Here is a 24,074-nt window from a genome sequence, read left to right on the forward strand (position 1 = left end):
TGAAACAGCAGCAATAGGCCATACAGGGTTTGACCACTACGTTTTGACCACTCGGCTCCTTCGACAAGTGTGTGAGCACGCGTGCGTTCGTGCGTGCGTGCGTGCGTGTGTGCCCCCCTCAACGGTTGCATACCATACTGCCACTAACTGGTCACAACCCAAGCTGTTGATGTGCAGTTCCAAACAAATACATATGGTGGTCTGGTTGACGGGACATCTGACTTCTGGTTGTAAACCGTTTAAAGTTTATGAAGTGTATTTTCTGACGATAAGAGAATGTCACGTGGTATCCAATACTACATTCAAGCCAACTGACACGGCACATTTAGGCGGAGTTTTCATCTGGTCACACAGGTCTGACAACTTCTATCTGAAGATACACTGACGAAGGTGTTCTCGGCATAGTTGGATGCCCTTTGTTAAAGGGCAAGGTATATAGTATTCTTTAATACGAACAGTCCTTTGTTAAAGGGCAAAGTATATAGCATTCTTTAATACGAACAGTCCTTTGTTAAAGGGCAAAGTATATAGGATTCTTTAATAAGAACAGTCCCTTGTTAAAGGGCAAAGTATATAGTATTCTTTAATACGAACAGTCCTTTGTTAAAGGGCAGAGTATATAGTATTCTTTAATACGAACAGTCCTTTGTTAAAGGGCAAGGTATATAGTATTCTTTAATACGAACAGTCCTTTGTTAAAGGGCAAAGTATATAGGATTCTTTAATACGAACAGTCCCTTGTTAAAGGACAAAGTATATAGTATTCTTTAATACGAACAGTCCTTTGTTAAAGGGCAGAGTATATAGTATTCTTTAATACGAACAGTCCTTTGTTAAAGGGCAAAATATATAGGATTCTTTAATACGAACAGTCCTTTGTTAAAGGGCAAAGTATATAGTATTCTCTAATACGAACAGTCCTTTGTTAAAGGGCAAAGTATATAGCATTCTTTAATACGAACAGTCCTTTGTTAAAGGGCAAAGTATATAGCATTCTTTAATACGAACAGTCCCTTGTTAAAGGGCAAAGTATATAGTATTCTTTAATACGAACAGTCCTTTGTTAAAGGGCAAAGTATATAGTATTCTTTAATACGAACAGTCCCTTGATAAAGGACAAAGTATATAGTATTCTTTAATACGAACAGTCCCTTGTTAAAAGGAAAAGTATATAGTATTCTTTAATACGAACAGTCCCTTGTTAAAGGACAAAGTATATAGTATTCTTTAATACGAACAGTCCCTTGTTAAAAGGAAAAGTATATAGTATTCTTTAATACGAACAGTCCCTTGTTAATGGACAAAGTATATAGTATTATGTAATACGAACAGTCCCTTGTTAAAGGGCTAAGTATATAGTATTATGTAATACGAACAGTCTTTTGTTAAAGGGCAAAGTATATAGTATTATGTAATACGAACAGTCCTTTGTTAAAGGGCTAAGTATATAGTATTATGTAATACGAACAGTCTTTTGTTAAAGGGCAAAGTATATAGTATTATGTAATACGAACAGTCCTTTGTTAAAGGGCTAAGTATATAGTATTATGTAATACGAACAGTCTTTTGTTAAAGGACAAAGTATATAGTATTATGTAATACGAACAGTCCCTTGTTAAAGGACAAAGTATATAGTATTCTTTAATACGAACAGTCCCTTGTTAAAAGGAAAAGTATATAGTATTCTTTAATACGAACAGTCCCTTGTTAATGGACAAAGTATATAGTATTATGTAATACGAACAGTCCCTTGTTAAAGGGCTAAGTATATAGTATTATGTAATACGAACAGTCTTTTGTTAAAGGGCAAAGTATATAGTATTATGTAATACGAACAGTCCTTTGTTAAAGGGCTAAGTATATAGTATTATGTAATACGAACAGTCTTTTGTTAAAGGGCAAAGTATATAGTATTATGTAATACGAACAGTCCTTTGTTAAAGGGCTAAGTATATAGTATTATGTAATACGAACAGTCTTTTGTTAAAGGGCTAAGTATATAGTATTCTTTAATACGAACAGTCCCTTGTTAAAGGGCAAAGAATATAGTATTCTTTAATACAACCAGTCCCTTGTTAAAGGGCAAATTATATAGTACGAACATTGCTACAAGAGTTACCGCCCATGATACTTGAGATTGTTGATGGTTTCTGTAAGGACTGGGACAATAGCAGGCCTACTTACATTCTAGCTTGCATACAGGAGTTAGTCTTGAATGAGTGAGTGAGTTTAGTTTTACGCCGCACTCAGCAATATTCCAGATATATGGCGGCGGTCTGTAAATATTCGAGTCTGGACCAGACAATCCAAGAATCAACAGCATGAGCACCAGTCTACCGAACTGGGATACGATGACCTGTCAACCAAGTCAGCGAGCCTGACCACCCGATCCCGTCAGCCGTCTCTTACGACAAGAATGGGTTACTGAAGATCAATTCTAACCCGGGTCTTCACGGGTCCGTATTTCTTTTAAGAAAAAAGGGAAAAAAGCCTCAACATAAAATGAAGGCAAAACGTCTTTTACTGCATAGAAGAGGAAATTACAATACAAAAATGTGCACGAATTATAGTGTCATGTGGTAAAACAGATATACAGGGTCAAGTTATTTTCACTCATTTTCTCAGAATTCAAAGCACTAACACAATCCAAAAAAACTAACTATGCCGGTATATAAAGCTTTCGCGCCACTGCTGTATACTGTTATATTCATTTAGAAACCAACATATATGCAGACCGAAATACAGTGGACAGAATATTGTGAGGGACCGAATCATATATACTATCTCCTTTTAATAGAAGATACGTGTTGCCTTACATATTTTCGATTTAAATTTCCCAACTGATAACGACGTTATAGCTATAAACTGTCCTCATACAGTTGCCATTAAATAGTGTTGAGGGTATCTTTTGTGTAATATAATTTTAAAGTCTCTTCTAAACATGAAACCATCCCTTGAGTAAAGGATTAATACCTCCACGTTTGGGAGATCAGTTAAAGGGGGGTAACTCCAATCAACTTGCAGTTAACCATCAAACATGGCATCGGTCTGTAAAGTTATCGCTCGGCAACTGTCCACCTCAGTGGGACGGCAGGGTCCTGTTAAATATTTGACTGTTATTGGCAGTGGTTTAATGGGCTCAGGAATTGCACAGGTACGTGTGTCAGAGAATAAATATCCGAGAGCACTTTGGAAACTTGCACACCGGCGTCAGCAAACTGCTATGGAACCAGACGTGGTGTACTTTGAACCCTGACGGGATAGCGGGTAACCCACTCAAGTAGCATCTACATTCACACTACAGTGATTTCTTTCCCATATCAACAAGTTGTTGAGAGTAAGAATTAAACAAGATTCACGATTTAGACCTTGCTTTTAAAATTAATAATATTTGTGACTTTCTTGCTTTCTGTTGACTGAATAAAGAGGTGATATGATCACTCATGATTTTATGATAAAGCGGACATTGACCTCTATTAATAGAGGCTCTATTCTTGAAACAGGTAAGGGCCTGGGAGTTTGTTTGGAGATTTTGTATTGTTTTCAGCTGCTGCTGTTTTAAAATGAATCTATGAGCCTGGTGAAAGTTTTAAAGAACAGCTTTTCGTAACAATGTTAGTTTTGTGGTCTATGAAACCAAGTGTGAATCATACCTGTAGCTAAAATGACCTTTTTCAAAATGTTCCAGGACAATTTCTAACTCACCCAACTCGCCCACTATTCTCTGAACCTCACCACCTAATCTGTTTGGTCCAGCATATTTCAAGAGTACTTCCAGCTTTTTATTGGGTAGATAGAGATGAGAGATGAATGGATGCTAAGTGTTTTAGTGTCATTTTCTGGTAAATATTGCTTGTGGACTTTTCAAGATAAAGATCACGGTAATGTCATGCCAGGGAAGCTCCTGGATTTCCATAGAATGAAAGTCTCCTCCGTCTGAAAGTGGAGTCTCAGTGGAAGGTTTGTGTGTTGTAGGTAGCAGCTGCAACCGGACACAATGTGACTCTGGTGGACCAGTCGGATGACATCCTCAACAAGTCCATGGGAAACATCAAGAAGAGTCTGGAGAGAGTTGCCAAGAAAAAGTATGCTGACAATCCCAAGGTACAGGCAACACACAGAAGAATATGGGACGATGCGGTAGCATAGTGGTTAAAGCGTTCCCTCGTCAGACTGAAGACCCGGGTTCGATTCCCCACATGGGTACAAATGTGTGAAGCCCATTTTTGGTATCCCCCGCCATGATATTGCTGGAATATTGTTAAAAGCAGTGTAAAACTAGACTCACTCACTCACATAGAAGAATGATGTGCTGACTTCATGGCATTACAATGTTGGATGTGACATCACTTGCGTGTCACGCCACAAATGACCCTGTTGGAACACTGAATGATGCATGGCACACTATCTTGCTACATGGCACACAAACATATTTTACTAGATAGAGGATATATTTGATTCATAAATAACTAGAAGGGTGCATGAGATTTTGCAAGCTGAGTGAGCTTGTACTCCTTAAGACTGATGGTTGAGGGGCATAAATGAAAAATCCCCCGATCCACCTTTGTATTAACACATGTATCAAATTTATAATGTTCATAGTGGTGGGACTGAAGGACTGAATTGTGAAGAAATCTCTGTGACTGCGAATACAACTGCCAGTGGTTTTGGTATTATCATTCAAAATGTGAACAGGGACAATGGTGATCGAACAACTATAGTACTGTCGGAAATGCTAGAAAAATGCTTTTTAGCCTTAATATCTTTATAAAGGTGATACATGTACTATGTTGTCAATATATCAACTCGTCTATTGTCTACCTAATTTTTATTTCAACCGATTTAACATTCCCATGCATTTAAAGGGCAGTTTACAGGAGAGAATTTGGTACCAAAACAGCAACTTAAGATTTTTTCAGAGTTCAACAACAGAAATCTGAAATAGTCTTTACATTTATGCTAATAATACAGGTGGTGTAAAAATATGAATTAACGTTTTTCCTAAACAAATAAATGTTGAATGTTTGTGTTACTTTACTTAATTATCGTTTCTTTATTGAAGAAATATTAGTATAAATGTTAAGTCTTGATAAATAAGTTTTCTGTCATGCATGCACATCTTTATCACAGCGTCCACTGTGGCCAACTATTTGCAGTCTATTGTTGCAAAGGTTTATAGGTTTTTTCTGCTTAAAAAAGACAGAGGTAAACCTTTCATTAGTTTAGAAAGGGTTTATTACAGAACTTGTAGAGCTGTTGGCATGTCTTACCAACAAGTTTACAATATTGTAAACAAATCAGACAAGAGAGGGACCATCTCAAATGCAAAACCGGGACGTAAAACCATCCTTGACAACTTTGACAAGGGAGTGCTTAGACGGGCGGTCTACAAACTTTATGAGAAGAAAAATATATATATTCTAAAGAAGCTACACCAGTGACTTCGTTAAATCTTTGGCCAATGTTCACAGCTAGATTAAACTGACCATATTACATCCATATTTTTGCAATGAAATATACTGTTGACATGCAAAACATTTATTAAAACTTTGCACATTTCTACAATCAATCGATAAGATAACACAAGTGATAGGATTCTTTCCAATGTACAGTAATTAGTGTATGTTTAATTCAAAACAAATACACATACACAAATGATCCCTTACATAACCGATAATGTATACTACACGCATTACACATATTCAACATTTTGCAGAAAAAAAAAACATCTATTGAGATGACCCTCACCGAAGCGTGTGCTCAGGTGTCAATTTCACCTGTCGATACCGTGCATGCTGATGACGTAACACAGGCAGTTAATGTTTGTATCAAATAACGTCCCACTACCCCTTATTTTTCTAAGTTTTTGGTATTTTCATCAGTAAAATCACATTTTAGAGCATGTCTCAAAATTTATTCCCTCGGTCTACATTAGGTAGATGTTTCTTGAAGTGATATTTGTTATTTAAGTAACTGTAATACCTATGAATTTTAAATAAATGTCAAAAAGCATTTTTCTAGCATTTCCGACAGTACTATAGTTGATGTTATATAAAAGACTTTGACATGAAGGTTTTTTTCAAGGCAGCAACTGATTATCACCAGGGTCCTGTTCCACAAAGGGATCACAAAGCTAAGATGATCGTAACTCCCATACTTTAACATAGACTTACGACAGTCGTAGCGCTAAGATGATAGTAACTCCCATACTTTAACATAGACTTACGACAGTCGTAGCACTACGATCACTTTGTGGAATGGAGCTCTGGACTAGTGATGTATTTTCAATTACATAGCTATTTGCCAGGTAGTATGGGATGGTAGTTGGTACTGCCCATTTGCAAGGCAAATGGTCGTGTAATAAATATTTTACCCTTTAGATGGTGACAAGTTCTTTTTTCTTGAACAGTTTTTCTATTTCTATGATTGTTGTTGCAGACAAACTTCGTTGATAGATATTTGAAGGGACATATCTCTTGTTTTAAGGAACTTGTTATTTCAAATATTAGAGGGTTCGAATCCTGGATGGGAGTCACCTTGAAAAAAAGAGAACTAATCTGTACTTAACCGAGGGTGTGTAATCCTACATAAGATATATTTATCCCATACACCCTGCTTCTGACAAATGTAACTCATAACTCTTGTTTGTATAGGATGGTGAAGAATTCATCTCCGGTGTTCTAGGCCGTATCTCCACAAGCACTGACTCCTCAAGTGCTGTGGAGAAGACTGACCTGGTCATTGAGGCTATTGTAGAGAACCTTGGGGTCAAGAAACAGCTGTTCTCAGCTCTGGACAAAGTTGCACCACAGTAAGGCTACTGGAGGATTACACTCTTTTGTAACTGAGCTTGATAGTTTTCTGAGCAGTTTTACAGAACTGTAATTGTAAGACTCATATAAGCAACTTTGCAGTGTTATGCACATTTGACACCTTCAGCATTTGTTCAGTGGAGGAACAAAGAGAAAAAGTAATCCATCAGACTTTACATCATTTGTATACCAGTATGTCCACATAATATATAAACAGATTCTTTTCTTCAATAGTTAAGTAGATAGAGCATCGGCCCTGAGACGCGTCTTGATCCACCAAACAAATTAGAAAGATGGTACTCTCTGTTACCTGGATTTACGGTTTTCTCTGAAAATGAGTAATTTGGATAGAAATAAACAACGACAATTTAAGTGATAAAGGAGCTGCATTGAGATGACACTTTAATCTGTCAAGAGTCTAGACTAACTTCCAGTGGGAATATGATCATGATAATATGGTTCAGGGACTGTGAGGCAGACTGCCTGTTGCTCAGCCCAGTGCTTGGCATGCAGTCAATGGAACAAGGATTGACCAGGCATGGTGTCTCAATGGGCTAGAAGTATACAACCGACTGTAATTAACTGCTTATATGGCGCTCATATCCAGGCACATTGCCTGCTCACTGCGCTACTACGTACATTACTATCCCCGGTCATAGGACATTATCGCACTTTGCGATACTTTTTCAACTCCCTTTTTTAACTCCCTGGGGATCATACAGTACAGTCCAGCTTAGCCGAAGCAGCCACACAAACACAATGTGTGGCAATATGGATGAACAACAAACACATCCATGCATGTGAAAATATGAATGAACATGATGTTAACCCCCATTTCAACCCACATCTTTCAGACACACCATCTTCAGCAGCAACACCTCCTCAATTCCCATCACTGATATTGCTGCATCAACACAGAGAAAGGACCGGTTCGGGGGACTGCACTACTTCAACCCTGTACCCATGATGAAGCTCCTGGAAGTAGGATGTGCTTATCTTCCTCCAGGAACTGCTTATATTAGTGCTTATTATTTCTCAAATTTTGAAAGCCATTGCAGATAATTTTTGCATTTCATGACTGTCTTCTTGAGCTATGTATTGATATGAATTAAAATGGACAGAATATGAACTTTTGAAATAACAATACTGTGTCAGTATACGAATAGTATAGCGCTATATTTTTTATGTATGTATCCTTGTGGCCTTATCGTATTGTTACACCTCTAAACATTACTGAGCGTAACCTCTGAAAGTGGAATTTGGAAAAACTGTTTCAGTGTAACCACGGTAACTGTTTGTAGCTTACTGCTCATATATATGTGACTGATGTTAGGTATGCCCTGATTGGTTGATATAGCCTCATGGTTTGAGTGTGAGAAAAAGTGATTTGTACTGTGCGTGTTTGAATTGTAAAATAAGGTCTGGGTGTGGCTTTTTAATTTGTTTTGGCTTTAATTGGCATTAAGCAGGGATATTTATTTTTGGGGATTGAATTGGGGTCATCTTACTGTGATTATGCTGTGTAGAGTTGTGTACCCTTAGTTGTGTAAGAAGCCAATGATTTGAGGTCTGAATCTTGGACCTGCTTGTGATTCTCAGTTTGTCAGCACTACACCCCTACTCATGGGGTTCAACAAAGTGGTAAATGTCTGAAACTTGTTTCACTTCAGGCTTTTCTCATACGTCAATCTGATACATAATACCTAAAATAACGTTCAGATTGCATCAAATGAAATGACTCATTGATTCTACAACACCTACGTCACTTGTAACTGGTAACTGACTTGGGGCATATCTATTTTTGTTTGCAGGTTGTCAGGACATCAGAGACAAGTGATGAGACATTCAACACCCTGGTGGAGTTTGGCAAGGCCATGGGCAAGGTCACTGTCAATTGCAAGGTAGGGTGCTCGGTTGGACGTTTAATAGTGAACATGGCGTTCATTGTAAAGAAAATAATGTGTGTGCTCAGCTTATTGAAGACACACTGGCTTTTGTGCTTGGACTTCTTAAAGATAGGATGCCATGTAGGAGCCCCATTGTAGCCCTTTGTCACACTGCATATGTGTCTATTCCTCATCCTCATTTAGTGGAAGGGTGATTAAGCCTTATTTGGGTGAATCAGTGCAGTTGCTCAGAACTGTTAGGTGGAGGCACCTTCATTATATATGAGATTTGAGTAGCAGCTATCTCCAGAAGACGAAAGTAATCATGTGGAGTTGTGTCATGATATTCTGGTGCCCTTGAGAAATGGTTGTGAGGGGCAGCTTCTGCACTTGCAAACACTTTTCTAGTTAGTGATCGACTTTTTGCCTTTTCAAAGCTGAATTATCAAAATGCTGAAATTCTGGAGAGTGGTTTCAAGAAATGTTCTGATGTCCCCATCACTGTACATGACAGGAAGTTAGACCAAAAGAAATTAACCACTGACAAATGGTATTTGTTATAAGAAAAAACAGAAAATATCAGTAGGCATAGTTTTTACATTCAGCTGTACTGTAAATGAGTGAGTTTAGTTTTATTCCGCACTGAGCAATATTCCAGCCATATGGCAGCGGTCTGTAAATAATCGAGTCTGGACCAGACAATCCAGTGATCAACAGCATGAGCATCGATCTGCGCAATTGGGAACCTATGACATGTGTCAACCAAGCCAGTGAGCCTGACCACCCGATCCTGCTAGTCGCCTCTTACGACAAGCATGGGTTGCTGAAGGTACATTCTAACCTGGACCTTCACGGGTCTGTACTGTAAATTGAGGACATAGTTAATTTGTGTAAGAACTGGACACAATAATATTTTATCCAGCAAAAGCATGCGCCCTTTTTAAAAGCTCTGCACCATTTTTCAGGACACAGCTGGATTCATTGTGAACCGACTCCTGGTACCCTATATGTTGGAGGCAGTTCGTCTCGTGGAGAGAGGTAATTCACAGATATAAAACTGGGATTCCATCACTCATATCATAAAAAGACCACATTATCAAATTCAGCTTGTCTTAAAAACTTACAAAATCAAAGTTTTGTGACTAAGCAAAGTGTTGAGTGTAGTTGTCACATTGATTCACCCATGTACAATCAACAACTGATTTGTCTGGTCCAATTTGGTTTGTATTTCCACTCCTATCACAGTGTTGCGATAATACAATCTGTGGCTTCAAAAACATTCAAACACAGAAGTAGCTGTTTGCGTTACGGAAAACTACCATCTGGAGAATGTATCTAACTTCTGAATGTCTTTACGCATTCTTATATAAATTGCTGTCATGTACCTGTTCATCAAGTTTCCATATCTCACCTTGGTACAGTGACTTGTTATTGTTTATACATATTGGAGTTACTATTGTCATGTCACGTAGAAACATTGACATATATAACAAAGCTCACAAGATATACTCCAGTTGAGCCTCCGATTTAGTTGGTGTATCTTACCAAGTTTTGCACTAAGTGTGGTCAGTTTGATCAAGTGTTTGAGGCCGTCACTAACTGTTTGTGATGGCATCTTTGTACTCGGTAACCATGTCAGTTAATCTTACAATTACAAGCAAAAGACTGCGTATTAACGTTCAGTGTAACAACACTGTTCAATACTGCATGCAGACCTAACCTTATTGATTTCCCTGCATTTCGCATTCTTATATAAATTGCTGTCATGTACCTGTTCATCAAGTTTCCATATCTCACCTTGGTACAGTGACTTGTTATTGTTTATACATATTGGAGTGACTATTGTCATGTCACGTAGAAACATTGACATATATAACAAAGCTCACAAGATATACTCCAGTTAAGCCTCCGATTTAGTTGGTGTATCTTACCAAGTTTTGCACTAAGTGTGGTCAGTTTGATCAAGTGTTTGAGGCCGTCACTAACTGTTTGTGATGGCATCTTTGTACTCGGTAACCATGTCAGTTAATCTTACAATTACAAGCAAAAGACTGCGTATTAACATTCAGTGTAACAACACTGTTCAATACTGCTTGCAGACCTAGCCTTATTGATTTCCCTGCATTTAATTTCACGGGGATATTTTTGAGTTAAGCCCATAGACTATACATTTGTTTAAATTTTTTTATAGGGGCTGCATGCATCGATTCACAATGCATTAAGGCCAGGTGTTGAAATTGGCATTAACTTGGTGTGATTTTAGGTACCAGATGTGGTAAAGCAGCCTATGTTTGAATATATTTCTCCCAGTGGGTATTGATACAAGCCAAGTATGGCGGTGGTGGCGTAGCTTAATGGTTAAAACGTCTGCTCGTCATGCTGAAGACCCGGGTTCTATTCCACACGTGGGTACAATGTGTGAAGGCCATTTCCAATGTTCCCGCCGTGATATTGCTGGAATATTGCTAAAAGCAGTGTAAAACCATACTCACTCACAAACCGAACCTCGCTTCCTCACTCACTCATTCACTCGAGATCACCACTCACTCACGTCCCCAGGTGATGCTTCCCCGAGGGACATAGATGTAGCAATGAAGCTGGGAGCTGGCTATCCCATGGGACCTTTTGAGTTGAGCGACTATGTTGGACTGGACACCATGAAGTTTATTCTAGATGGTCAGTATCGGTCAATTTACTGACATTTATCTGCCGTGTCTCAATTGTCTCAATTTACTGACTTCAAGGGAAGTACCTGCATCTGGAAATATTTCCAAGTTTGACTATCCAGAATCCATGTAGTGTTTTATTGTTACCATCCGTGGTTAATAGACAATTTCAAATAGTGATACAAGCTGATGTGAGTTACAAATAGTGACATTGCAGTATATAGAAGATTCAAAGTACCAAGTATACATGATACATTAAGAATGCTTTACAGTGCTTTGGGACTCACTAGAGCTTTATGTATTGTGAAGCCTCATGCTTCAGGTTCCAGCATCAATTTAACAAGGTCAAATCTGTAGCAAACATAACTGTATCTTGATCTCAATTTCACCTTGTTAAGATTAAATTAGGGTTTATCAAACATAACAAGTGAGTAGCAATGGTTGAATGTAGGTATGTCATGAATATGGTGATATGATTATGAGTCTGTATGTGAATATATGAATGCCACTGAAAGTGTGAAGCACTTTCTTCATAAACGTAAGACTTGCATAAAAAAAATTCAAAATTGTAGGCAAGTATTTTGTAGTCCAATTGTGACTCAGCAGATACAAAGATGTCACAATTAGAAGTGGAGAAGTGTCTTAATTTTTAGTTGTTTGTAAAATTTGAAGTACAGTAACTTTGTCAGTTGCAATGCTTATTATGAATATTGTGAAGATGGCAGATCTAATGTTGTTTAAGACAACACTCAGCAATCTTGCTCCCCCACCCAATTATTAAAGGGCTCGTCCCAGAAGTTTTGGCAGCCCAGTTGCAAAATAAGTTTATTGTAATGAATTTCAATTAAATTGTGTGTGGATGTGTTAATGTAATGCTTTATCACTGTCCACAGGTTGGCATGAGAGGGACCCTAACCATCCTCTGTTCAAACCTAGCCCCCTGTTGGACAAGCTGGTGGGCGAGGGCAAACTAGGTATGAAGACTGGGGAAGGTTTCTATAAACATAAGAAGTAGACTGACCATTGCCGTCTTGAAGATGTTGGAAACTGTACACAATCACCTTCAAAAGTATACACTGTTGGAATATTGCATGTTGTTTACATGGAAAGGTTGTGTGAATGATTTGTCAAAAGTGGTTGTTTGTCATGTAAATGAGTTGCTCTAATTATGTAACAATTTAGATTTGATATGAAATCTGAATATACATCACAGTGTACTTTTTATGCTTTGATTGTGTCTGTTGGGCAGGCCAGAATCATGATTGTGGGTTCGAATCTTGCTGGGCCCTGATCATGTTTCTTGATTTATGTCAGTTGTGTCAGCAAAGTGGTAAACCTAACCCTGCAAGATTTCAGGCTTTTCTCCCACATTCAGCCGACCAATGAGATAATACTGGAATACTGTTGAAAGGGGCATCGAACCTAACTCAATAAATCCACATAATTGGGATATGATGACATGTCAACCAAGTAAACATATCTGACCACCCTACATCTAATCGCCTCTTACGGCAAGCATGAGTTGCTGAGTATCAATCCCGCCATATAGCTGAAGTGCGTAGTAAAACAACATACCAAACCAAACCTGAAGATCATTGCTCGCCTGGATCTTCCAGTGTCTGAGAAAGATTAACATGTCTGGGATGAATAATATGAGAGAAATGACACTGTAACAAGATGATGGCAAGAGAACAGTGGTGAAGAAGTCAGAACAACTTGTGAAACATCAGCTACATCACCTTTAGGAAGGCATTTCACCTATGTCTTCTTCATCCTATCATAATGATAACAGTCCATTTGTATGGCGTTTTCCCAAGAAGAATATCACGTTCAAAGCTGATATAAACTGTCTTTGAGGTGCTGGATGGTTAAGTGATATTACCATTTAATTCTGCCTGGTATCCATGCACTGCTGGCTGAACAGAGGCAGATGTGGGACAAATTTATCAGCGTGGGACAGGACTATGCCAAGAAACTCTGTCAGGAGCCAAACTGTCGAACATAGTGACCCATTCGAGGACATCACCTGATGTTTCTGCCGATGTGGCCTGAATTTTAACAATATTTCAGTTTTTTCACAACCTGTGAGCTTGATATAAGTGAAAGGTCCAAAGTGAGTGAGTGAGTTTAGTTTTACGCTGCACTCAGCAATATTCCAGCTATATGGCGGCGGTGTGTAAATAATCGAGTCTGGACCAGACAATACAGTGATCAACAGCATGAGCATCGATCTGCACAATTGGTTAGTGATGACATGTGTCAACCAAGTCAGCGAGCCTGACCCTCCGATTCCGTTAGTTGCCTCTTACCACAAGCATGGGTTACTGAAGGCACATCCTAACCCGGACCTTCACAGGTTCCAATCTGATGAATGTGTACGGTGCTGTGATTCGAACCTATGATCATAGTATTTTGGTGTGAGTAAGAGACACAACTCTGCACAGCAAATTGTCCCGCCTTGAATGACAGGGCCACCGTGTGCCGTCATTACAATAAATAGTAGCGCTAATAATTTGTGTTGCTGCTAAAACACACTTGATTGGCTAAATACATTTACAATATATAAACTAATTTTCAAAGCAACAATGAAAGATTTCCATTAAGTTCAAGAAAAGCAGCCCCCATTACCATTACGAGTACTACTTCTTTGGAGATAACAAAAGACCACTGAAGTGCGAAATATAAAGTATACCTTTACCTGCGCATGCGTAGTGTAATTGACTTTCTACGCATGCGCACCGGTATTCGAAAGGGTGATGTCGACGTGTCGCGGTTTAGTCAATTTTAGGCTTTTTTTTACACATCTTAGACAGGGCGACAACGCGACATATTTTGACCTTGAAAATTGTCGCGTGTCGCCCTTTGGAGGAATATTTTTATTCAAAACGCGACAGTGCGACAAATGGCCGAAATGTCGCGTGTCGCGTTTTGGTTTATTTTGCCTCATTTTACTTGTTTTTGAGAGGGCGACAATGTCCCTTCTCGGATTCCGTACAAATCGGACATCTTTAAAGTATTTCAAGTTACGTAGTGATGATATGTTGGCTCTACGATCATCTGAAAAAAGGAAAAGAGTAGGACAGAGGCGATGTAGCAGCGATGTACGAGGCATTAACTTTGCATTTCTTTTTTCCTTTCACTTTGTACGGATTATTTGGTAAAAATATGTTTGTAATTCGTCTTTAAATATTATGAAATGTTATTCTCTAAGGATTACATCCACGTTTGATGTACTCTTCATGGGACCCCCCAGTTTCTGAAAGCTGAAACGCTGCCATGAACTCGAGATATTTGAAGTGAGTGAGTGAGTGACCATAGTTTTGTGTCAGATTTGTGTTATGTCTCTCCCTATCGGGAACAGCAGATGGTTGTCTACGGATCCTGGAGCCCACTTTTGTATCACCATAAGGGACCCACCATTTGAAATTCGGGTGGAGACAGGGTGCTTCAGATATACATAAACCATCCTTTGCACAGTGGTGGGTGTTAAACATAATGAGTCGTGCTTCCATGAAACTGTTTGGCTGCCCTATTTAGTATATAGTTTGTCATTAAGCCAAGGGCGGATCCGGAGGGAGTGCGCGCCTGAAAGCCCCGACTGAAAACAATATTCCATGCATGATCACCCCACTCTGGAAACATTCAGCATACACGATGTTAAAAAACAGGACTGAATGAAAAACTACTGTCTGCTTATAATCACTACGTGGATGTACACACTACCATCCAATTACCCCCGACATGTTCCTCATTGCACAGTCTGGCTACGAAAGCAGTTGACCGAACCACTGATTCTGCTTTGGTGGTGTTGGATCCTAGATGCATTCCCAAGAGTACAAGCTATACAAGCTGTGAACACTGACTCCTTCCTGAAATGTTTGCGGTGCTTCTTTCATTACTGATATGGCAGAGGCGACTCTTGTATGAGGGAGAAGCTATAGTCAGCTTGGCATACCTTAACAAAGATACATGACTTTTTAGCTAACTGTTTGCTTGTTGGTGGCAATTGAGAGAGCGGTTGTTTCGATGAGTAGTGGAAATGACTAATCATCAGGCTACACTAAGCTTGTATCGTGAGTGTAGTTTTACGCCGCACGCAGCAATGTTATTTCTATATGGCGGCGGTCTGAACATAATCGAGTCTGGACGAGACAACCCAGTGATCAACAGCATGAGCATCAATCTACGCAACTGGGATACGATGACATGTGTCAAACACGTCAGCGAGCCTGACCACCCGATCCTGTTAGGCACTAGAATCCAGAAGAACTACATCTCATCAGATTCCGCCATCTTCCCTCTACACAATGTTTGGTGTCTTTAAGTGCCTTTAAATATTGCTATAGTGAATGAACTGGGGCTACAAGTTGGCTGCGAATGAGAAAAGAATCTTCGTACCTGTAATATTTCTCCTGGATACACGTCGCCCCCGTCGGTAATTCTTTTGTCAAGTATGGTGGGTGCAGATGACTGACGTTATATTGTACCTGATACCATAGCAATGGTTGTACCTGGCACAGCGTCTCTTAGAGCTCTATTCCAAAACGCTTCAGTGCCATTGGTTTGACTCCAGTACATACGTACACAACTAACAACAATACTACTTCCGCCATGATGGTTTTCATGCTGTAGACTTTTGGAATGAGCCAACATAAAGACGAAACCTGCAATCATTCACACAGCTCCTGACTATCCGTAAAAAGCTAAGGCATGATCATTAAGCAGTTATGTAGGGTAATTCTCTTGGTGCTCTTTGTCTCACTGCCTTCTCCTTCATGCAACTTGATTTGTTAGCATTCAGGTTCCTAGCAAAATGGTCGTCATTATTTTTGTCTGATTGTACTTTTGTTGCTAAAAGTTCAACCATTAAGCTGAGGTGCATACTGGATGATATTCCCCGCTGAGAAATTACTGGGTACATATTATATCATCCGCTAACCCTTATCAATTAATAGGGTGGTTAGAGAGCCAGGCAGTTATGGCATGAGCTCTTCATGCTGAAGACCAAAGTCTAATTCCTAAATGTTCGAAGATAATTTCATGTTTTCGCCCACAAAGCTATGTCTCGAATACCGATATAAATGGCAGAAATCTCTGAACACTAACGGAGCCGTTCCTGACCAGCCTCATCGGGTTTCATTCTTTTTCTCCACATGTATTTTGATTGGCTGATAAAGTGTTGCTGGAAATACACATTTAATGAGTGAGTGAGTGAGTTTGGTTTTACGCAACACTCAGCAATATTCCAGCTACAAGGTGGCGGTCTGTAAATAATCGAGTCTGGAACAGACAATCCAGTGATCATTGTCGTAAGAGGCGACTTACGGGATCGGGTGGTCAGGCTCGCTGACTGGGTTGACACATGTCATCGTATCCCAGTTGCGTAGATCGATGATCATGATGTTGATCCCTGGATTGTCTGGTCAAGACTCGATTATTTACAGACCGGCGCCATATAGCTGAAATATTGCTGAGTGTTGCGTAGAGCTAAACTCACTCACTCACTCTAGCTTGTTTGGCAATTTTAACCATGGTGACTAATTTCCTTACACAAAACTTGACCAATGTTTATTCAGTGTCATGTCTAAGTTAGAATACCTAGTCATGTGATAACATGTACGCAGTTTGATTGCTTATTTCACAAGTAATGACCTGACTATGGTTGCTTAAGATCATGTATACTCTAAAAAGTAAAGTGACCAAAATAGGATATTAAAAACATCGTGCTTTGAACAAGACTTACTTCATTGTAAAAGACTAGTCTAACAAACATATTCTGAAAATTAGAACACAAACTGTGCAATGTTTTTAAGAGGTTTATTATGATTTGGGGTTTAATATTGTTTTACTAAAAAAACTGACTTGCATGTGTACGTGTGTCCGTGCATGTGTGCTTGTGTGCATGTGTTCTAGCTATAGACAGGATAACAACAAGTACTATCTCTCCAAGTCTTTGGGAATATATCATAATCAGGTGTGAGGAAAGCCTGAAGCGACACTTTGTAAATAATTATTGCTCAATACTAAATAACATAAAGGATAACACATTCTTTATCGTTTATTTTTTTAGATTTTGACAAGATTACATGTTGAATTATGTACATATGAGCTCTTTCGAATTTTTATTTTGTCAGTTTTACATACATTCATGATGTTAATGTACAAAAAGTCTCCAAATATTTTTTAAACCTGGAGTGAGTTTCAAGCCACTTTGAACAGTATTCCAGTTACATCATGGAATGACAGTTGATGTGGGTGGACTCCTCAAGTTGATGCAGGTCCTACATGTTTACCACTTGTTAGCCATGTGCATGGGCATGGCAGTGCTTCAGCCAGGATTATTTTTAGTCTTGCCAATTGGCACCTTTACTACTAAAATGTGTGCAAATGCAGTTGAGACTTTTGCCATTCATGGTAACCATGGTATAGAAGACCTGTGGATTATATTAAATGCTGTGCCAATGGGTACGCTCTAGAATTGAAAAAAGTGCCACTGCATATTTTTTAGTGTCAATGGCGCAATGGCGCTTGCCTGGCTGAAGCACTGGCATGGTGCTCACAAAGCTAGAAACATAATTAGGGCAAATCAGGATTTGATCCACAATCCAATTTTGGGTGTACCAAAGGGACGTAACTCTGATCAGCGAATTGTGGCTCTTAGATAGCTGGGCAACCGGACACCAGATGGCAATGTCATTAAGTGCTTGCTTGCATCTTTCAAGGACTCTGACATTATTTCAGCAGCAGAAGGAACTCAACTAACTGACATATCCATCATAGATCATTCAAACCTGCATATAACAAACAGTTTCATAGTTGTAACTGCATGGAAAACCATTCCAAGATGACACAGCATAGCTAAATTCAAATTCTTGTCAATTTCCTTCACATCACTATTCACTGTTTTAAATGCATCAGCTAGTACAATACCTTCACAAACTACATCCATGTGCTGTGGACTCTGCCGAGACAACAAGCCTGTCTCAATGTCTGTTATGGGCCCTAGCCTGTTATTGCTGCCTGCCCTTCAGTGGTTATGGACCCTGCCACTGCCGTATAGTTCCCTGGCTGTCTATCTAGGTATGTCTAACCATGCATTTTTGTTGCTTAATATAGCAATGTTCCAGCTATATTGATGAGAGCCTGTAAAGACCAGATATTCAGTGATTGATAATGTGAGCAATGATATACAATCACACACAAATCAACTAAGTCCGACATCTGGGTCCATTTCCTCTTACAACCAGAGCAGGTTGATCTGGGGCCTGTTCTATCCTGGAAACACCCATACTTCCTGCTGTGATACTGCAGTGAACAGATATCCCACAAGTGAGTGAGTGAGTGAGTTGGGTTTGATGCCGCTATTAGCAATATTCCAGCAATATCACAGCGGGGGACACCAGAAATGGGCTTCACACAATGTACCCATGTGTGGAATCAAACCCGGGCCTTCAGTGTGACAAGCGAACATTTAACCACTGGGCTACCCAATCGCCCCTATCCCACAAGTAGTGGACGTTATTGCCCAGCTTTTTTCTGCTTCTTCTTGCCATCCATCCTCCCTAGGATTCTGTAAATGTCCTTTTTCACCTGACGGTGTTTCTGATCCTTCAGGGCATCAATCTTAGCTTGGTTCTGCTGGTGTTTCTCTGCACGCCGCCTCATCTGTACATGTGCTGAGCGGCGCTTGTGTTCATACAGCGTCTTCATCATCTTCATCACCTTGGCAACCTGGGGACAGCAGCAACACAGTTTAACAACCATTGTCTACTGGTTGAGAAGTATGTTCAGACGTACAACATCACAGTTTAACAACCATTGTCTACTGGTTGAGAAGTATGTTCAGACGTACAACATCACAGTTTAACAACAATTGTCTACTGGTTGAGAAGTATGTTCAGACGTACAACATCACAGTTTAACAACCATTGTCTACTGGTTAAGAAGTATGTTCAGACGTACAACATGACAGTTTAACAACCATTGTCTACTGGTTAAGAAGTATGTTCAGACGTACAACATCACAGTTTAACAACCATTGTCTACTGGTTAAGAAGTATGTTCAGACGTACAACATCACAGTTTAACAACCATTGTCTACTGGTTGAGAAGTATGTTCAGACGTACAACATCACAGTGGTTAGAAACATTAAAACAAGATATTCAGACTTGAATTATATAAAACCTAAACTATATTCAGTAATAATACAACTGGTTTGTCATTGATTAAGGTTGCAAATGACTTCATCAACACACTGGGTTACATACATTTCCTCAGTATTATCAATGCAATGATGACAACAAAGATATATATCAACTCAAATGCTGGAAAAAAGAGAAACATTTTTAGTAGTTACTTTCACCTTCCACTTTCTGTCAGTATCTTCCCTGTGTATTTATGAATACAAACCTCCAGGACACAAAGTCCGATATCAAGCAAATACTTTTGTTACTTCTGAGAGTCTACCCTGACATTGACCATCAGGAATTCTGACAGTCCAAGGCTGATGTAAACATGTTATGTATTAGCACTCTTCAAGGAGGGTGTTTGCTGTACAAGCTGTCGGATTCAGGTGTGCTCAGTCCACTAAATAGTAACCATTTACTCTTTTATTATCCTACCTTGACTTCTTTAGGCTCCCTGATGATGGACACCCGCTTGACAGGCTCTGGCAGACTCAGCAACTCTTTCGGTGTGTCCTTGAACGGCAGACGCTGCTGTAGCTCTCGGGGGATGATCAGAGGCTTCAGTCTCTTTGGCATTCGCTCTACAGCCTGGGAAAACATTAACACTTGGATCATGTCTCTAGTGCGATCAGAAAGCAAGACTTCATTAGAGTTGAACTTATGTAACACAAATTAGTAGTCACGGACAAGCAGAATAATGTGAATTTGGAAGGCTGCATGTAATAATTAACATTAGCGTGACTAACCGAGTGTGGATGTTTGGTTTGATGAAACGTAAAACGATATTCCAAAACTATCACTAAGGAGGCTGCCCACTTGGTGAACTAAACCCAGTTCTTGATGTGATGAACATATCCCTAAATCTTGTATAGTACATACAAAATTGGGTGTTTTGCCCTGAATCCAAATATGGACTATTAACATCTGAATTATCATGTCCCCAATGCTCATAATTTCACTGCATACCTTGTACCGAGAGTCCCCTTTCTGTGGCACCGCAACTCCCTGCTCATAGCGAAGCTGTCCGACTGTCTTCATGCCCACCCACTGGCTCTTTTCAGACTTAGGAAGGAGGAGAGTGGTCACAGGGTTGAAGAACTTGGGTACCTCTACCTGGAACCATGTCCGCACGAACACGATGTCTGGAAAATGGGGGAGATGTGAAACAGTCAGGGGAAAGCTGAACTTCACACAGCTGTTCTAATTGGCATACAAAAGAGTGAGTGAGTGATGACTGAGTGAGTGAGTGAGTAGATCTACACCGCATTCAGCAATATTCCAGCTATATGGTGGCGGTCTGTAAATAATCAAGTCTGGACCAGACAATCCAGTGAATAACAGCATGAGCGATTGGATACGATGACATGTGTCATGGAAAGTACCTTTCAAACTAGTTTAAACCCAATTTTATAAAAACAGTGTCACTGTAAAATAGGAAACCAGTCCCAAGGAGCAAGAAGACATTTCTCTTCAATCCCCACTGACTTGGGTACAACAGTGTTTGTATTTACGCCCCACTCAAAGTATTCCAGATATGAGTGAGTGAGTGAGATTTGGTTTTACACCGCTTTTAGCAATATTCCAGCAATATCATGGCAGGAGACACCAGAGATGGGTTTCACACACTATCCATGTGGGGAATCGAACCTGGGTCTTCGGCGTGATGAGTGAACGCTTTAACCACTAGACTACCCCACCACCCCGATTCCAAATATGAACCTGGACTTGGACATATCCACTGAGGACACATGGAATCCTCCTTTCAGTCATAGAAAATATATTGAGTAATCTGTACATGTGACTTGATCTTACCACTCATCAAGATCTTGTCCTCGAAGGTCGCCCTAAAAGCCCCCTCAGGCGTCTTGAGAGCTTTCTTGATCTGACCTCTGATGCCACTGACAGACCGAATACTGGCACCCTCAAACTTGGCCACCTCTAGCCCCGAGTTGAACATGCCCTGTAAATACATGCACCAGTTGGTTACCAATGATGCTCCAGAACATAGGCAGACCAAGAACATGTAATTTAAGTTATCTAAGACCCACTATGACGCTTCACATATGCATAACAATCTAATGAAATGATTAAATTCTGTACTTCTGTTGACTTGGTATTTCTGATGTTACCTGCTCACTGGAATGTTTGGGCTTTTGGAAAAATGATTAAAAACACATTTGTTGCTTGTTGTATGCACACTTGTCTCCACATTATATGTTTCTTAACAAACTGCACACTATAATTATGAAACTATGCTAACATTTAATGGTTTCCATTGTCATACACATATAAAGTCTTAACTACACACCAGTCATTTACACCACCATCTAGACCAAGATCTATGGCACTAGATCATGGTGCATGGCTCTGAGCTCTATTGAATCTGATATAGGAAGTCCTGTTACTGCAGTAGTATAAGCAGTTAGATTCATAACAGCTGAGAGTGAACAGTACAATGCTGGTAAATTTACACACAATCAGTCTTCAATAATATTCCACCAACCTCAATAAATGCTGTTTTCTTGAAGATCTTATTAGGGGTGCCAGTCAGCTTCAGTTTCTTCACAATCTGCATCGACTTGTCAAGTTCCAGAATCACCCCGGTAGCAGCAATTCGGAACTTGGCCTGTAAATACAATACACCTAAATCTGTGTGTCAAGTATCACCTGTAACAAAAGGGATTGGTGGCAGAACACACACCAAGATGAGCCTATCTACATGAGTATGATTATTAAGTGTGATCATATTTTGATATCATATACCTCCCCTGATATGACTGGGATGACTGTACATCCTTATATTTGTAAACAGTGTTAATATTCAAGTTTACTATTTCATGAACTGCATCAAACATATTCCCATAATTCTATGTATCTCAAAACACTGGCATTGTTTTCAGTTCTTAAAACTTTAAGGAAATGAAGCAGGGGTAAAGGTATAAGTGTGATAATACCTGCACAAAAGTTGACATTCTCTACAATATCTTCAGTAATAAGAATATGACACACTCATGATATAAACACCCTGTACAAACATATATCAGATATATTTTCAACACTGAAATTACTCACAGTAACATCAGAGATACTCTCCACAGCCAAGAGACCCGACCCCTGAGGTGTTATAGGCCCTGAAATATACACAGCATTACTTAAAACCTGTGATTATCATTCTCAGAACCAAGTAAAATATACCACCCGAAAGAAAACAGCTGATCTTGTAATATTGTGGTATGACAGAATTACTATAGCAACATGAAAGGATCAGATGTTCTTAAACTTCTTTTGAATTGAGTCTTTTTGGAAAAGCAAAATTCAACATTTTTCTCACAACATATTTTGTCTTCCTCGTGAAGGAACTTACCCCAGAAAGATGCGTGACAGTGAAGATGTTCTGGCGTATACTTCAACAATCTGTTACGGAGGTTGTGATCCTGAATTGAGTACAGTGGCATAGTTTGAAATCTCCGCCACCCAAGGGAGACAATCAGAGGATTCCTGGTTTTCAGAATCTTCTTATACCATCTGTGTTTCTTGACTCGAGCCTGGAGACCAACAAGGAGGATGGCATGATAGAAGAAATGGGCTTCACACATTGTACTCATGTGGGGACACAAACCCGGGTCTTCAACGTGACTAGCAAACGCTTTCATCACTAGACTTCCCCACTGCCCCACTCTCTTAGGCATTCACAATGTTTCATGAACACTCTCATTCACTAAAATATCATCATTCTCATTCTCCCAGTGATCCACCATGTTCACAATCATTCAATCAGTAAATGACTCACCCACACACCATCTTTCCCACCATGAAAGTCAATGACTAAGTTTCACGATCACACAATCATTCTATCAACGCCTCATTCAGTCTGACAAACATTCAGCCCGGAACTCACAGCCTCACCTACCTGAACATATCCGATGTTGACCTCCACATTCTGCAGACCACCCACTACCACAGGATAGGAAGGGTCGAAGTTCTCCACAAACTCGCAAGGCATGTCGTTAATCTCCATCCTCACGTACATTCCAGGACGGAAGCCTTCGAAGTGAACCCTCTGCTCATCTCCAAGCCCCTCAAACTCTGCTCTGTTTAACTGAAAAGCAGCAGGATAAATGCAAGTGACTTCAGAACACTCCCCAAAATAAGACAAACATGAGAGTGAGTGTGACAGCAAGGTTTTATCGGCGTTTACTCCAGCAATATGATGGCTTTGGCCACCTGAAATATGCTTTACATCCTTGTACATAAAATACATGCAAAGACATATAGAAGAAGCATTATACACGGTTCCATGTGGGGAATTGAACTCAACCTTCGGCGTGATGAGTGAACATTTTTCTTAAAGTAAAGCTTTGACACTGCATTCATCTCAGTAACTAAATGTTCATAATCCCTTGAAGACGTATCTTCACAAGACACGTCATGTGCCCAATGTTGTGGCACTTCCATAAGAAATTATTGACAGAAACTGGAACACAAAGTTTCTCCAACCTCTCTTGAACAGTCATACAAGTTGG

The 24,074-nt window shown here is 39.6% G+C and overlaps 2 protein-coding genes across 2 annotated transcripts in view; one reads left to right on the plus strand and one right to left on the minus strand.

Annotated features, from left to right (window-relative positions):
* The first annotated feature begins 3,004 nt into the window (after positions 1–3,004).
* LOC124291787 (hydroxyacyl-coenzyme A dehydrogenase, mitochondrial-like) lies at positions 3,005–12,571 on the plus strand. The gene is made up of 8 exons (XM_046728859.1): positions 3,005–3,154; positions 3,976–4,104; positions 6,654–6,811; positions 7,667–7,793; positions 8,624–8,713; positions 9,664–9,736; positions 11,258–11,374; positions 12,258–12,571. The coding sequence occupies exons 1-8, from the start codon at positions 3,038–3,040 to the stop codon at positions 12,377–12,379; spliced, it is 933 nt and encodes a 310-aa protein (XP_046584815.1). The 5' UTR covers positions 3,005–3,037; the 3' UTR covers positions 12,380–12,571.
* A 4,837-nt stretch (positions 12,572–17,408) lies between these two features.
* Positions 17,409–24,074, minus strand: part of LOC124291766 (ribosome biogenesis protein BMS1 homolog) — a 29,564-nt gene continuing 22,898 nt past the window's right edge. Inside the window, exons 16-23 of the mRNA XM_046728838.1 lie at positions 23,462–23,650; positions 22,916–23,096; positions 22,624–22,682; positions 22,055–22,177; positions 21,364–21,511; positions 20,518–20,693; positions 19,987–20,139; positions 17,409–19,095 (exon numbers count right to left, since the gene is read on the minus strand). Of these exons, the coding sequence (XP_046584794.1) occupies positions 18,883–19,095; positions 19,987–20,139; positions 20,518–20,693; positions 21,364–21,511; positions 22,055–22,177; positions 22,624–22,682; positions 22,916–23,096; positions 23,462–23,650 (1,242 nt within the window). The 3' untranslated portion in view covers positions 17,409–18,882. The remainder of the gene's footprint in view (positions 19,096–19,986; positions 20,140–20,517; positions 20,694–21,363; positions 21,512–22,054; positions 22,178–22,623; positions 22,683–22,915; positions 23,097–23,461; positions 23,651–24,074) is intronic.

The sequence above is a fragment of the Haliotis rubra genome, unplaced genomic scaffold (genome assembly GCF_003918875.1).
Source record: "Haliotis rubra isolate DU_JTF1 unplaced genomic scaffold, ASM391887v1 Scf5, whole genome shotgun sequence".
NCBI lineage: Eukaryota > Metazoa > Mollusca > Gastropoda > Lepetellida > Haliotidae > Haliotis > Haliotis rubra.